The sequence below is a fragment of the Phalangium opilio genome, unplaced genomic scaffold (genome assembly GCF_054372755.1).
Source record: "Phalangium opilio isolate 3A_F unplaced genomic scaffold, DU_Popi_V2 ptg000011l_1, whole genome shotgun sequence".
Lineage (NCBI taxonomy): Eukaryota > Metazoa > Arthropoda > Arachnida > Opiliones > Phalangiidae > Phalangium > Phalangium opilio.
The window spans coordinates 8252773-8270537 of NW_028324147.1; the positions used below are offsets into that span (position 1 = coordinate 8252773).

At 32.2% G+C, this 17765-nt stretch overlaps 1 protein-coding gene across 13 annotated transcripts in view; it reads right to left on the bottom strand.

The window, feature by feature from the left end:
• LOC149710210 (zinc finger protein rotund-like) overlaps window positions 1-17765 on the bottom strand; it is a 411108-nt gene that overhangs the window by 87341 nt on the left and 306002 nt on the right. For 9 of the 13 annotated variants that reach the window (XM_089860326.1, XM_089860333.1, XM_089860354.1 and 6 more), the window contains one exon: window positions 7039-17501. The exons of the other annotated variants lie outside the window; for them this stretch is intronic. In XM_089860326.1, coding sequence (XP_089716452.1) covers window positions 16200-17501 — 1302 coding nt within the window. In that variant the 3' untranslated portion in view covers window positions 7039-16199. Of the gene's footprint in view, window positions 1-7038; window positions 17502-17765 lie in introns of those variants that run through there. 13 annotated transcript variants of the gene reach the window in all.

The following is a 17765-nucleotide window of genomic DNA, read 5'->3' on the forward strand; positions in this document are numbered from 1 at the left end:
TTACCTCAATTTCCCAATTTAGTTCACGTTGCTTAAAGTGATTAAAATAGGTACAAGAAGCGATATCTAGTTTATTAGGGAGAAGGTATAAGATTCCTAAGTATTCGCGCGCCATAGTCCCAGTCCCCCTTTCGAAATACAAGGGGGGACGTAATAGAAGGCCGGGCTATTTCGCTTCTCTTCAGTTGGAAAATACGTAATTTTCGTCATTCGCGTCGCGCTGACGTGAGTTTTCAAGAACCAATGAGATGTAATTCCGGACCTACGTTTGGACTGGAGGTAAAGCTGAAAATGTGTCGAATTTATACCTTCTCCCTAATAAACTAGATATCGCTTCTTGCTAGGTATAAAGTGCTCACAATTCAAAATGGCAAAAAAAAAATAACTATAAAATACCGACAGAACAGTAATTTAATTTTTTCTAAAATTTGAAGGCGTAATTTTATATTTGCTACAAGCTCGGGATCCTTTATAACAGAGTAGAGATCAGGCTGAGAAATAAGGCTGTGGCCCTGGACAAATGTTCACCTTAAAAATTAGCTGGGCCAGTTTAAAAATTAAACGCTTAAAGCGAGGAACACACATGCGTAAAAGTTCGACATAAACGTAAACTGAAACGTAAACGTACAAAAAAATTCTACGTAAACGTACTAGAAAAGAGAGTTGAAATTGTCTCAACTTTTTCCGTCGTAAAAGATTTTACGCTAAGTTCCAGCCAATCAGATGCTCGGATCCGTATGAGCTTTTTCGCAAAAATGGCGGAGAAAAAAGCAGATCGTAGAAGAGCGCTGATTTGGGGCAAATTTAGGGAAGGTTAGAAGTTTTCCATATCTTTTTGACAAGTTTATTTTATTTTAATGATACGATTTTCGAAAAAACTATTTGGCAAACCATCAGAGCACGGTACAGTTTATCAGGTTCGTAGCAATGATTTCAACCCTAAGCCTCGGTCTCCTCTATGAGCATATAAAAGGTCCGCGGCTAATCCTTTTTAACCGAAATAGACTAATGTCACTGTTTTTGAATTTCAACACCGCAAATTAAGATTTTCGTTTACGTTTACGTGTTCAAGTGCGATTCAGATCCAGAAACGTAAATGTAAACGGAATAGAAAATAGTTTATGTTTACGAATTTTTAGTACGATTCCGTGAAATTTTTACGCATGTGTGTTCCTCGCTTTAGGCTCTACTGGTGTTGTGGCCACTTAATTAATTAAAAACGTTCCAAGGTTTCACCATTTTAATTGGACAATGTCCAGTTTTTTTCATTAGAATGCTTGGACTCTACTGGCCACATGTCCAGTTTGAAAAAAAAAACCTTATTTCTCAGCCTGGTAGAGATACTTCCAATGTTTCACATGGCGAGGATTTTTCGTACATGTGTCTCCTCCTGGTAGCATATTTGCCTTAAAAAACCATTGACAACTGTGATCTCTATCTCTACCAGACCAAGGTAACAAAACTCAGTAGAACACGCATCTATTTTGTTGCAGTTTGAAGGAGAAAGCATTAAACAAAAATAGCACCAGACTATAAATACCATTAGCGTTAAGATTATAAATAGAGAAAGCGTTCAGATTATTTATAGATGCACCTTTTTCTATTATTCATTATTGTGTAGTCCATTAGCTTCTCTGATAATGTTAAATAATGAAATATGTTATTCGAGTTATTTATGGTCGGAAAAAGTGGCTCCTTGAAATTTTTATCGAGGTAATAAAATAAAAACCTGTGAATGAATCGAGTTTAAATGAACAAAACATTTACGCAAATTTATTTATAGGAAGATGGGTATTGAGCAACGGAGCGTGGAAAGGGATAGCCCGAGCGTAACCACAAATTTAAGAAAAGGGGTGGGTTCCTTTTTTAAAAGAAAAACATAAATTTAAATTACATAAATCAAGAAATTTCTTTAAACAAAAAGAAAATAATAAGATGAAGAGATAATTTTCTCAAGACAGAAAATAGACCACTTTAACATAAAAATAATAACATCTTCATATTTAAAAATAATAATAATAATTTGTCAAAAGTTCACCTAGGATTTCTTAGGGAGGGTGAAGTCATAGTTTAATTCATAAAGCTATGCTCACACTTACGTAGGAATCTGGTTCGGAACTAGTTTGCCTAACTAGTTTTGACACTCTCTTCAATACCAATTTGAAGCGATTTCAACAGCTTTACGACGCTTCTATCAGTGGTGTCTGCTAAGGCAATGAAAAATATCTTAGACAAACCCTAAAAACTAGTCTCATTCTAGCTTAAATATCCCTGAAAACTAGTCTCATTCCAGGTGAAATACCCCTGATAACTAGTCTCATTCCAGGTGAAATACCCCTGATAACTAGTCTCATTCCAGGTGCAATACCCCTGAAAACTAGTCTCATTCCAGCTTAAACATCCCTGAAAACTAGTCTCATTCCAGGTGAAATACCCTTGAAAACGAGTCTCATTCCTGGTGGAAAATCCCTGAAAAATAGTCTCATTCTAGTTGAACTTAATTTTGGAAGCGGTTTGAATCGCTTCGAACAGGTGTCCCATGTAAGTGTGAACATGGCTTAAAAATACCCCGTTTTCCAGCTCGCTTTTTTGCGCCTGCGATGTAGGCTTTTTGTATGTAGAAATGCTTATACTGTGGGTTGCCTACTCTTTTTCTCAACGTACCATGGTCCATCGAAATGGTCTATAGTACTTATTAATCAGCAAGAAATTTATTAAATTTGAGACTACTTCAAGTTAAATAAAAATAAATAAATAAATAAAAAGAGTCACTAAACTGGGGTTTGCGACCTAGAGTTTCATATTCACTTTAATAAGGATGAGCTAGGGGAAGTTTTTTTCGTAATAAAAACAACTCGTTCTACATTAGAGCAGACGCTAAATGACGAGGAAATAAACAAGTAAATAGGTCAAAATAAACATTATTGTTTACCTCCCCGCCTTCACACAAAATAACAATACAAACAAAAACAAAAAAATGTCGAAAACATAATGACGCCCTTCAAAACTTTTCAAGTGTATTTCGTAAAAAATTACTCATATTTTTGAAAATGTCCATGTTAATTATATCATGAACACAAGATCCCTAAAGGGACAGGAAAACGGAGTAGATTCATCTCTATATTTGGGCTTTATAAAGAAAAAAAAAACGCCGAAGGTCGTTAAATTTTTTTTCAGTAGGTTTGTGAAGAATCACCAGAGACCGAATGGCCTTGACTGTTCCCAAATTACACCCCCATCGCTTCCCCCGATTCTATGCTAGAGAGAGGACTCTGTTTGTACGGTGGAAGACGGGCGTTTTCCAGTCCCTTTAGAGATCCAGCGTCCATGGTTATATAAACAGGTTAAGTTACGTATATATACTGTAAGACCGGATTTTTATTCCACAAACCCTGCAGACATATATTGGAGAAATTTGGCCGACTCTAGACGTTTTTTCAATGGGGGTGATTCACTTCGATGAGTCGATAAAAACGTTCTAGTACATTTTACAGGAATAAATCTACCTCAGTTGTGACGTCAGTGCCTTGGTAAAACGTCACGAGCTTAGATTTTTCAGTGGGCGGCCATGTTTGGTACCACTTTGGTTCTATGGTCAAATAACTAAGGCTATTAGCAACGAACGTATTAACTGCCTTTATTACAATTTCATTAAAATTAAAAAACCACGATGTTATCGGTGATAAAGACTAAGTTTCAATATTGATTCTAAATATAGATTACTTCACAATGAAAATGTGAAAATTTGACCAAACAAGATCATTTTGTTAAGTTTAAAGTCAAAATAAATCTAAAACGGAAACAGCCTTAGTATTGTAATATTAAACTAAATACAAAGTTCTCTGTTAAATTCAATCCAATCAAATCCGGTAAGAACGACTTTATAGCAGCCACGAGGTTAGCCCCTCGGGCTTTACCCCGAAAGCAAAAAATAATTATTATCTTTTCACGATTAGTTTTCAAATTTTTCATTGACGGTCAAAATCTCTATACTTAAAATTCCCAACCGAAAGAAAACTGGTTTAAGCAAATGAGGCATTTTTTTTTATTTTAAAACTTAAAATTACAATTTCGTGTTTTCTTAACATGAAGGTTACGTTAAGCCTTAAACCATAATTAACGTAGCAACCATAAGTATAAGTCTTTTCCAATTCTAAAACGTATTTCTAAAATGGACTCTACAGACAAGTCGGCCTATTTTAGTTGTAATATATTTGTTCTTGATCTTTTAATCCAAACAGTGCGGGTCTAATACATTATTACTGATGTTACTTAAATATTATAACGCAATTAGGCATTAATTAAGATCTAATTTATGAGATATTAAGCGTTAGACAGACATAGACACCACCGCACTGCCGTGCCATTTTTATTTTAATGTAAAAAAGCTTTCGGTAATTCAGAGATCTTATGCATGTCAGATCAAATTAATTTATTTAATCGATCATAAATTAATTATAGTGATTAGATATCATTATATTTATCCTCTGAAACTATTTGCACTAAAAACCAAAAAAATGGGACCTAGGGCAACCCAGAAAACTTGTGCATTCCTTAAATTAAATGACTTTATTAATGCTTAAAATCTCATCTGATACTTCATCATTAGTGCTTTTAATAACAATTAAATTACAAACCGTCCGCTTTCTTGTACCGGCTCACGTAACGGCTTTAAATAATAAAAAAAAAACCCAACTTTTTTGTGAATACCCCAATTGGCACTATGACACCCTTATACGTGCTAAATCTGGCGCTACTTACCTATAAAAACAAGTTGTCGTATGACCGTAGCAGACGATTTTGTTTAATCTCTTTACACTACCTTTTAATACCGGAATAAAGTGAATGTTTATATTTAATCTCGTTTAAGATTCGGGGCGAGGAGTTATCCATTTCATTTTAATTTGGTTAATTATTTAAGCTGTTATTCGCGTCTAGAGCTATACAGGGTGTTTCTGATAAGTCTGCCATAAATTAAGTTGTATGTTCTTTGAGTGATTTTGAATCGAAAACTGCTTACGAGTTAAGATTCGAATGTTTTATGAATGACGCCTTAATTAAATTAGAAATCATTGTCCAATCTCAACTTGAAAACAGTGGCCCGGATGGCAAAATGTTATAGAACGTTTACGACTCAAAATTTCTCAAAGAACATCCCCCTTAATTTATTCCAAACTTATCAGGTACTAAATTTAGTTGCATAAAGGAAGCAACTGAATACGGTATAAAGGGACACCAAATTAAACGGCACTAAAATGCATTCATTGTATCGGTTATATGCCCCTGAGAAGGTAAATTGTCGAGAATCTGAAAAACTTAAACGATTCAAAATGCTGTTTACTATATTGAAAATTATAATAAATAGGTACATTTCGAGAATCGGTAAAAATTTGTTTCAAAATGGTGTTTACTAACTATTGTGAAAATTATTATGAAAGGCGAGAAGTTCAAACTAATTTAAATATTGATTTTCTAAACCTTTTGCGAAATAACAATTTTAAATATCTGTTTTCCCTTCTAAAATTCATTTGTCGTGTTATTGTTTCCCTCAACGTGCAACGTACGTTGTGTCCAGAAATAAATAAAAATATATATTTACTACTCGGAATGGGATAACCATTATATTAAATTAGTATCCAAATTTTGATAAATATTTTAAATTAGAATAAATTCAATGTCTCTTTTCATCGGTCGTCTCAGACAATGAGACCAGTCTCTTTTCTTCCTATGCCCAGCCCCATGGAAAAGGTCCTGGCTTATGACGCGCACCCGATAAGGCCGCCTAAATATGCATATTCCTGGTAGATTCTTTTCAATGATTATCAAAATATTTCGTGGTTTAACAAATTCAGTTTTTTTATGATTCCCAAACGATTTAAAGTTATTTTTCGTTCAAAATCGCATTTTATTTAGGCATAAACTGCACGGTTTATATCAGTAACACCAGGGATAGATTTAATTTTAGAAGTAGGAATGGAGAACGGTTAGTATTTACTTCAGTCCGACTCATAGCCCAGTATAGAGCCCCTCCCTCCAACACGTAACGAAAAGTTTAAATTATCTCATTTGGCTGACTTAAAGGCCGACTTCCATCGAAAAGGGTTCTAGCGAACTGAAAACCGAGCATCGAGACTAACAATGGAGCGACCGTGCCGATTTTCGAATCCCCGCTGGGGTAAAGATGGAAGGGTTCTAGCTAACTGAAAGCCGTGCAATGTGGTTCTAGCGAACTGAAGATACACAATAGAGAATTTCAATCAGGGGAAAGCAAATATTCGAGAGGAAATAAATTTAAAAGGATTTCTATTGTAACTTCATCTTCAGTTCGTTAGAACCACATTGCACGGCTTTCAGTTAGCTAGAACCCTTCCATCTTTTACCCCAGCGGAGATTCGAAACTCGGCACGGTCGCTCCATTGTTAGTCTCGATGCTCGGTTTTCAGTTCGCTAGAACCCTTTTCCGTGGAAGTCGGCCTTTAAACTACGTTTTGATGACGTTACTGACGGGGACGGCGAAAATACATAATTACTTTTTACACCTGCCGCAATGACCCGCCTCTTCTTTCATACCCCCCTCCCGTCCCGGGGGAAGGGGTCTGGGACTTTGACGCGCGCCCAGACTACTCTGTTCTCCATTCCTACTTCTAAAATTAAATCTATCCCTGGTATCACTAGGGAAGGTTTTCGAAGGTTGGGAACTTGGGACGGCGGCAAACCCGTAGTCATTAAACCTTTTAAGATTATACTATCTACAATATTAAATAAGATACAAGTGCAATTAAGTTTCCGTAATGGCGGCGCGTAATGGACACCACACGTTAGGCTTTCCCGCGAAGCGCTGAGAAGTACCCCTATTGGACGAATACGTCAGGTGGTACTGGTACTAGGGGTACTTCCCAGTGATTTACCTTAAACTGAAATATTATAAAATGTGATTACAATATATATTTTTCTTTCACACACTCATTCATTCCAATACATGCAACATATAACGAAAATATGAAGGGTTTTGTTTGGGGATAAAGTAAGATAGATGTATTTTCCAAATGTAAATGAAGGTTCGTTTTTATTTGTCGTTTCATTATAATTAGCTTGTTTAATTCTTTACAATATTCATGATGGGCACCGACAGATTCAGGGTGAATTATTTTCAGTGGCTTTAATACGTTAAGGCTGCGGGTGGCCATGATCACAAATTATATTCAAATTATTCAATCAACAAAAAATTATTTATCAATATTTATCGTATTTTCACAAAATAAACAGAAAAAAAATCATAATAAAAAACAAAATATATATAGATCATAATTATACACAATATAAGGGCAGTTTTTATTTTTGAAATTTATATTTTTCAGTGTCGTATTTCAAAAGTCCTTCAGTTAAAGACTTTTTGAAAATCTTTATATTCATTATTTTATTTTTATTTTTTTTTTCAAAATATAAGTCGGAGATATCGCGCTTGTCAAAATTTTAATTTTTTTCAAAAAAATATTAACCGAGAAAAAATATAAATTTGACAATATTTCAAAAAAAAAAAATATTTCTAACGCGAATTAATTTCCCCCCAAATTTTATTACTTAATTAATCAATTAATAAACCGTAATTTTAATAATTAAACTTAATAGGAACGAAACATTTGAGTATTTAATTTAAAAAAAAAATTTCGCCTATTTTATTTTTGAATTAATTATACAAGCTGGAAATTTTGCATAAAATTATTAAAATGCAAAATATTGAAAAAAAAAATCTGTATGTACGAAATGCCCTATTTAAAATTAAAATAATTCTTTAAGCGTGCCTCCCATGCAGATATGCTTTTCATTTAGCGTGAAAAATTAAGCGGTGTTTAAGCTATATTATATTGTATTGTATTGTATTTCAAGCGAAGCTTGATTTTTAAACTGTATTTTATATCTAGACAAAATTGCAATATTAGTTTCCAACCCTATTAATTCTTTTTAATTTCTGTAAAATGAATATTTGTTTTAATTGAGCAATTATTTTGTATTTTAGGTTGAAAATATATTGAAATATTAATAAAACTACCAAATAATAATCTTTACATTACAAGAATGTAATTTTTAATAATAATAATAATAATAATATAAAGTCTTTTTAAAGAGATTTAATTATTTATTTTCAGGTACTTGGAGGGGATTCGATATTGAAAATTAAACTTAAAAAAGATAATATATTTTGTTAGCAGATCTGCATGGTAAGTTACGCCTCGTCCTTTAATTATTTACCTATTTAAATCGACAAAAATGGCGGCGGGAAGGCGCCAACGGGGGTTCTTTAACTATAATTGGGAATTAATTAAACTTTGTTTTTAATGTATGTTGTTTCTTGTTTTTTGTTTTTTTGTTTTTGAACCCGCATGTTGTTTTACAACGGAAATTTTTTTGTCGAGACGTATGCAATGTACCAGTGAAAAAATATGTTATTTTGTATAACGTTGTTGTTATTTCAGAAATGTGAGGTGAAATATTGTTTCTTAGTGTTGTTTTTTTTTTTTGTTTTTTATTACGAAATAAAAATGTAATGATATTGTTTTTTGTTTTTGTTTACCGCCTGCTAATGAAAAATGTAAAAATGTGTTGTTGTATTTTTTTTCTCCTGTTAAATTTTAAATTTAATTTTACTTTTACGTTAAGAAACAGGCCCCTGTTTTTTATATCGCTTTGATGAAAAAAATAGCTATAGGTGACATTGTTGTATTTTATTGTTTTTTTATGTTAAATGTCTAGTTTTTTTTTTTTTAACAATTCTGTTTCTACCGTGTTTTGGACGTAAGAAAGGGGTAAGGGAGGGTGTGCAAAATCTGGGGGATTTTATTTACGTTGTATTTTTTCTTTAAATTAAAATTTGAAAGCGCCTTATAGGGCCCCGTATTAACACGAAAAAACTTTGTTTTTTTTTATACCTTGTTGAAGATTTATAAACTTGCCTAGTTTTTACCAGCAATAAAATTAAAGATAAGTAAATTTATACGTGTGATTATTTTTTGTTTCTTATTTATTTAAGAAAGGGCTTCCGGGGGAAAGAAGGTGTTGTTGTTTATTTCTCGCACATATATTAAAGACACCGCCGCGTTTATTTATTTTTTTATTTTTTTTTTTAATTTTTCATCTGTGAAAAATCAAAAACTTTTTTTACGTTTTTTTTTCTCCAAAAAGACATTGTTATTATTATATATAATATATACAGACAAAAATACATAGAATAAAATGCCTACGATCCAACTTTTTGTTTTTTATTTGTTTGTGTTTGTTTTTTATATATAATTTGTTTTCTTGGGGGGAAAAGGAGGAAAGGGGGAAAGGAGGGCATCTTATGCCTCGATTATTTTATTTTATTTATTTTTTTTCACACTTCGCACTCAAAATTTATTATTTTAAATTTTTGAATTTTTTTTTGTATTTAAAGTCAAATAACCTAAAAAAGCTCCCATTGTTTTTTTGTTTTCGCGATTTTTAACGAAAATTTATTTATTTTTTATGTATTTTCCCAAATGGTTGTTAATTTGTTTATTTATCCGATTTTTAGACAGTGTTAAACACTGTTTTGTTTTTTTACTTTATTTTTTTAAATCTTGTTTCTTAGAAAGAGTACAAAACTACATATCGGGGTTTGTTTTTATTTATTAATTATTAATTTATTTATTTTATTTTTCAATATATCACTGGGCTTGAATTCAAAGGATCTTTTATATGGTGTTAAATATCAGAAATTAATTTATTTTTCCGATTTATTTTTTTTTTTTAATTTTTATAATTTTAAATTGCGCTGCCAATTATTTTTTTAATATTTCGAATTAATTAAACAATTTCAGACCCTTTGAATTCAGCTTATAATTATTACGAATTATGATTAAATAACAACTAGACGATAATTTTACAAGGGCAATTTTTATCTTATTATTTTTCTTAACTCGGGAACATATTATTATTTTTTCCAATTTCTCGTTTCGTTTTAAGGGGGCTTAGGTTAATTAATTCACGAATTAAAAATTTTGTACATAAATTAACAAATAAGGGAAAAATTAAGAAAAAAATAATTATTTTTATTGACCTGACATCCGATCTGACCAATCAATACTTTTTTGTCCTAACTGTAAATTTTTGCGAAGTTTATCTACGGCGCGTTTGAATTAATTAATTAATTTGGGTTTATTTTTAATTGCGTGTTTTTCTAATTACTTATCAGCGGGGAGCAGAGTACGATATTAAAGTTTATTTTCAGTAGCGAATGAATTAAGTGAGTGTGAAAAATTAATCGGTATGTACTTTTACTTCTTTAGGTTTAAAATGTTTCCTCATTAATATCCAATTAACAAATACTTAATTATACCCTATTTATCTATTAAAGTCGGAAAATGTTAAAAACATCTATTTTTTATTATTTTTATTTTATTATTGTAATTAAAACTATTCTTTTTATTTTAACTTTTAAATCTTCGATCCTACGGAATACGTTTCGAGTCACGTGATTAACTTTGGAATTTCCCGCGTAATTATTTGTTGTATAGAAATTTTTAAAAATACGTGTAGAAGATCTCTCAACGCGTTTACGATAATGAGGGCTTGAAAAAACGGCCTTTCCCTGAATTAGCTGAGTGTATTTAAGTTTTTTGCTAATTTAAAGAGATAGTGACAAAACTTTTTCGAGAGAAATTGTTTTTAAAATTAACCAAAAAATGTTCTACAAAAATAACATTTTATAAATCGCTGAGATTAACCCTGAGAAAGGGGATGTTATTTATTGGTCCGGTATTTTGTTTTTTAAATAAAAAGCGTATAAAGATGAGGCGTAAGTTACCCGTGCTCAAATACCGCGTACATTTTCTAACCAACTTAAGTTCCATACAAAGCATTTAAATTTAACCTTGAAGAAAAAAGGATATGTAGCTATTTACCCGTGTCCAAGTATAGGCGTATATTTACTTGAATAAATTGCCGAAAAAACGTGTGTCACTATCGCTTTAAAATCATTTGAATAAAACGAAATATTTTGCATTTTAGTTTATATCTAAATACGTATAAATAACGTGAGGTCAGTGTTATATACCCATTTGTTTTAATAATATCAAAAATTATTCATAAAGTTCAGGCCGTTTTCCAAAAATTCCCAAGTGTTTTAAAATTGGACTACGAAACGCATTTAAGGGTCGTTTTTTTGTTTTTGTTTTAAATATACCCGACGGCAGGTAGCGTGAGGATCGAGATGTAGAATCCCGATATTTGGGTGCCGGTACCTACTGTGGTCTACCTCGTAATGATTTTGGTTTGCTTTCTTTACAGGCCGATCAGTTATAATGTTGAATTTTGCGATTTAATTAAAGACATTTTTGTCAAAAAAAAATTGTGGGTCTTCGAAATTAACTTAAGTCTCATTAAATGGGATAGTAGCGTTTAATTTTCACTACCATATATGTTCCTGATTGTTCTAAATACTTGAAAATGTATAAATCCCTAATATTTACTGAGTTAGATTCATTTGAAAATATTGCGACAATTAAAATGTGCACACCAGATCTCGGTTTTGACGTCATAACGGTGCTGGCTTTTGCAGTAAAATACCATTAGATCGCAACTAGATACGGCTTTATATAGCCTACCACTATAGCAACACGGTGACATCATAACTGCGTGTTTTCTTCCGGATATGACCAAAAATGGGAAATATATTATATTAAATGCTGCTTTTTCTATATATTTCAATTCGAAATAAAAATGTCTATCCAATATTTCAATCCCTTTATAAGCTATTACCCTTAACAGAATGAATGTCTAGATAACCATATTTTTACATCAATTAGATTAAAAATGTTTTAAAACTCAATTATTTACCAGCCTAACGAAGTGTTTTAAAGAAAGACATAATTCTGGAAAATAAAACCAGCCAACCAGCCGGCAAGGGTCGGATCAATACTTTTGCAGCTCTCAAGCGCAAAAAAATAAAAAAACGGCACGAGACTATCTAGTCAATCGGCACTTTCTTATACATTATTTTTAAATGATAGGAAAGTAGCTTCATATACTTTAAAAATTACAGTTTAAAATAGCATTAGGGCTTCTATTTTATTGATTTTAACTCGTGGTTGTCAAGCCACTATATCCTTGCGAAATTTAACCTATTTTTAAAACGTGTCAAAAATACGATTTTATAATCTTAAAAATCATCAAAATTCAACATTATAACTGACGAGTCGAAAGAAATTCTTTTTTTTTTTTTTCACAGCTTCGATTGGGAGGTATAATCTGAACTAGGCCTTTAAATATTTTATTTATTTATTTATTAGATTCCGCGCTGTGAGCAGACAGATCTGAAATTCAATCTACGGTTGGTTTTTTTCAGTTTTTGGTTTTCTTTTGTTATATTTTTTTAAATATATTTTTGTTTATATATTGAACGGATGAGAAATTTATGTTTTATTTTTTTTTATTGTTATTTGTTTTTAAAAAAGACCTGAGCAAAAATAGTCGGGTGACCTAATTTTCGGTGTATATCAAAAATTAAGATCAAAATCCGACTTCTCTTCGGTTTAGTTTATAATATAATAATTATAAAGCAAATACGCGTTCTTTTTTACCATTTTTTAATTTCTTTATTTTTTTTTATTTATTTACTCGTGTATAAACGGAAAAAAGTGAACGCGAAGCCTAAAAAGTTCTGAGGTGTTATCGTTTGAAGAAAACTAACCCGTTGCGTTTACGCGGTGGCTTTAGCGTTAATCGTTTTTATTAATTTCTTAATTATTAGGAAAAACTTAACAGTTATCTTTTTTTTTTTTCATTTACTCTATTTCTAATTAATCAACCCGGTTTCTATATTTGATAATTAAAAAAGAGAACTTGTCGAATAAAAACAACCGAGTTAATAATTAATTTAATTCAATTAGTTAATTAATAATTAAGGCTACTATTGTAACGTGTATAGTCAAAAAAGGTAAAGGTATTTCATCGAAAACAAAAAATGGTTTCGTCGAGATTGTGTTTCTAAAATTTATACCTTAACATTGAATTTATTTGAAAAAAGAAGAAAAAAAATTATTTAATTAATAAGGCGCGTAATTTTGCGCATTGAGGTTAATTTAGAGTTGCTCAAATAATTATTTGAAATAAAAAATAGTTTTGAAATTAATTAATAAGACGCGTAATTTTGAGCGTTGAGGTTAATTTAGAGTTGCTCAAATAATTATTTGAAATAAAAAAATAATTTTGAAAATAATTTAATTGATAAGACGCGTAATTTTGAGCGTTGACGTTAATTTAGAGTTGCTCAAATGATTATTTGAAATAAAAAAGTTTTGAAATTTATTAATAAGACGCGTAATTTTGAGCGTTGAGGTTAATTTAGAGTTGCTCAAATGTTTATTTGAAAAAAAAATTGAAATTAATTTAATTGATAAGACGCGTAATTTTGAGCGTTGAGGTTAATTTGAAGCTGCTCAAATTATCTATAAATTAATGTTCGTAATTCTATTCGTCGAAATATTTAAAACGAGTTGAGAGAAGTGTTTGGAAAATGAGTAGTGCTCAAAATTAATTATGTAATTAGACAATCTAATACACAATCTGAACGAAACCATTCCATCGTTAACTACCTTCATATAACTATCTTTAAACTTTTCTAGAAGAATCAATGTTATTGCAATGATTGTGTGGCGACGACCTATTTTTAATATACTAAAACCCAACTTTTGATAAATTATAAAATTCCAAGAAAAAATGTATTATTAGGTAGATATTAATTTTTCTTTGAAAAAACGGTAAACAAACGGTGTTTCCTATTTTTTTTTTTTTAGTTAAATTTCCTGACTTTGAATAACCCGAAAGCGACCGCTTTTATTTCTTTAGAAATTTTTTTAACTTTTCTTTTAAATAACGTTACAAAAAAGTGGCAGAATTTTATTTATCGAGGTAGAAGCCGACGTGAGGTGATTTTTGTTATTTTTTAGCTTTGAACTACATTTTTAGCCTAAAAATTCTGAGGTCAAATATTATTTTGTCTTTGTATTTGTTTATTTTATTTATTTATTTTATTTATTTATTTTTTTTTTAAAGCGAAAAATCGCGCGGTTCCTAAATATATAATCATCCGTTAACCGATAATTTTTTTTGTATATTGCTAGCGGACTTTGCCTTAATTAATTTCAAAAATTAATTAAATTTAAATCTTTCATTAATAATGATTAACCGTGGGAGGGGGATAAAGAGGGGGGCACCTTTCCTTAAAATGTCATTTTTTTTTAAATTTATTGAAATGTTTGTATTCACTTAAAAACTTTTAAATTCACGGATTTTTTGCCCAAGTTTAAAAAATTAAAAATTAAAATTTAAGAAAATTCGGGGATCACAGATTTTTAACACCTCACCGTGGACACCTAATTTATTTTAAACCAAATAATATTATAACGAAACGAAAAACGATTGAAAAACAAAATTAAAGGGTTAAAGACAGCACTTCGTTTTTTATATTTTTTTTTATTATTAATTCTTTCCAAGAATTACGATTTAAAAAAATCACTCATTTATTTCTCAAAATGACGATAATTTTCTAAATCACTATTTCTGTCCATAACCCTTTAAATTATATTATTTATTATTTAAGAACAGAGCGGGTAAGGATAGGGTTAAAACAAAAAATAAGCATCATGAACTTAAAGGTGACGACAATAATACCAAAAAGATTCAAAGGAAAAATACAACGAAAAATAATAATTAAAAAAAAAAAATGGCGGAAAACAAAATATTATTCCAAAACGGTAATCGAAATTTTGGAAACGTAGGAAAAAAAAAAATAAAACAAAAATCAGATTTATAATATAAAAACAATTTATATTTACTCTTTAAAACTTTATCTATTATAAAGTAAATTAAATCTTTGTCGAACAAAGATTGGAAATTATTATTTAAATGTCCATGCTTTGGCTTCGATGAAAAAAAAAAAAGAAAAACAATAAAATTATACAAAATTTCAAATAATCTCCACACGTGAGCTGTTAAAGTTTTCTTTTTGTTTTTTGAGCTAAAACTCGTTTTTGAGTTTTTAAGTCTGTAAACATTTGAATACCCCTTTTTAATTTTTCTTAATTAGAAAAATTAAAATTACGTTGAAGGTCTCTATAAGAATAAAACCGAAAAAAAAAAATTCATTTGTACCGGTACGATGACGTCACATAATTTTTTTATATACGTATATTTTTTGGGTTTTTTTATTATTTTATTTTTATTTGCCCCGAACAAAAAAAAATTCTCTAAATTTTTTAGAGAGCCCTAAACGTTCTTTTTTTTCTTCTAAAAACGGGTAAAATTTCAAACGTCCAATTTTCCAAAAAAACAATTAATATTTAAAACAATTTTTAAAAATCCTTCACCGGTTTCGAGGGTTTTAATTTTTTTGGTAAATCGTCGTTTGAAAATTAGCCATTTTTGTCTTTTTTTTTCAAACCTTTTTTCCTACAAAAATTGCACACTTTTGTTGATATCCCAACGCGAGAAATGTTTATTTGGTTTGAAATTTTATATTTTTTTTTTGCAAAAAATGGGGGGTAAAAACGCTGATTGGATATTTTTGTTTACTACTTATATACGTACGTTTTGTTTACTCGTTTGTTTTACTTGTCGTTAGGTTATTTGTTTATAATTTCCTCGACAAAAATGATCACCGTTTTTTTGTTATAATATTTTTATAATCCGAGTATACCGCCTTTTAACGTCGGATTATTTTAAAAATTTCGAAAGAATGTTTATTTCTTTTCAATCATCAATATTTACTCGTTTGTTTACTCCTTTCGTTTGTTTTTGTTAATTTATTAAGAATTTGAGCCGCCGTTCGTCCGTCCGCCCGTCTCGATTTAGCGCGTATTTTTTTTTTTTTTTTTTGGCTTGATCGGTTTTTGTATTAAACGAATATTTTTCATTTAATTTTTTAATATTAAATTTTTTTCCTCTTAGACTCAGTCGAGTTTTAATTTAATTAAATTAACAACTGGCAATCAATCACCAATTAACAGCGTCCAATTTAATGGGGGAGTTCATGACGTCATCGTTAAATAAACGACGTTTAATTTTAATTTACGTTTCTTATAGCAACGCTTATTTAATGTACGAGATTGTACTCGTTCGAAGCTCGTCAAAATTTTCGATATTATATAGTTTTTAAGGTTAAATTCGGGAGTGGGGGGCCGGGGCTATTGTTGCTGTTGTTGTTGTTGTTGCTGTTGGTTGCTCTTGTCCTTTAACGAGATGGGATGTTCCCCGGGTCCGCCGACGACACCCGGCATGGAGGCGTAATTCTTAATATGATGCAACGAGATCAAATGATTGGGGAAAGAAGCGTGCGTCGATTTGGGAGGTTCCGCGGTGCCACCTTGCGGGGCTTTGGGAAAACTAATTGGTTCGTAAGGGAAATAACTTCTCGAAGAACCGGGCATGGTCAACTGAGAACTGGACGTTATTGGTAAATTGGGTAACATCGTTTGAATCGGGGTAAAAGCGGAGGACGTCTTAACGCCAACGTTAACATTACCACTACCACTACCACCACTATTCATGCCACCGCCGGAAGCGTCGTAATTTCCGGTCACCTGATTGGGTGACAGGTGATTTCCGCCTCCACCCATTTCGTTGTTATGGTCTCCTCCACCGCGGCCCATGTGGGGGCCGGCGGACTGTCTATGATGTTGGTCCATTTCGGACCTTGAGTTTAACTGAAGACGCGAATGGTGGTGTTCGGACACTCCTTGTTGTAAGAAAGCGTCGGAAGTCACGTGACCACCGCCGTGGTTTCCTTGATTACCCAAATGGGGAATTCTTAAGTCTGTCATATCGGGCGTGGAACTACTAGGCGGCTTGGCCCCCCAAAAGCCTTCGGACGATATCCTGCCGTCGTTAGCAGGCGCGTTATGCGAAGCTTGATTATTAGGGCCACCCCGATTCGACGTCGGGGGTGGTGCCGAGGCGGCTAAGACGGCGGCAGCGTGGGCGGCTCGTTTGTCCATGCGGTCGGCGTGTTTCTGCATATGCTTGGCGAGATACGTTTCTTGGGTGTACGATTTGCCGCAATACTGACAGATGTGCGTCTTGAGGTGTTTGGACTCTTTGTGTTTTGGGATGTGTTCCAAGAGGCTTCCTTCGTCGGAGAAGCATTTGTAGCAACTGTTGCACTTGTAAGGTTTGTCCGTCTGATGGCAACGGGAATGCGACTGCAGGTTGGAGAGTTGCGAGAAGGCCTTGTTGCAACCAGGGTGCCGGCACTTGTACGGTTTGTCGCCCGTATGAGTCCGGATGTGTTGTTGGAGGTGAGACAACTGGGTAAACTTCCGCTGACATATCTCGCAACGATACGGTTTGATGCCCAAATGAATGCGCGTGTGTTGGGAGAGGTAAGACGAGTTGGCAAAGGCCTTGGAGCATTGGGAACACTTGTACGGTTTAGCCTCACGCATGTGAATTTGAGTGTGTAGCTGCAAGTCCGCCTTCGAGCCAAAAATCTGCAAATTATAGAGAAGAGAGAGAGCGGACTTAGTTTTACTATTTCATTTCATAGAATCGTACAAGCGTCAATTTTAACTAAGGGGGTTCGGACGACTTTTAGACGTCAAAATGGCCTACCACACCAGCAAGGCCAGCTCGCGTCAATTACATATCATTTTTCATCGCGAGAACGGCGCTCTGAGAGTTTGGTTTTCTATTTCTGTTCTTTACATTCCCGGCTTTGGTTTGAAATTAACTTTAGGAATTAAATTGGTTCGGCT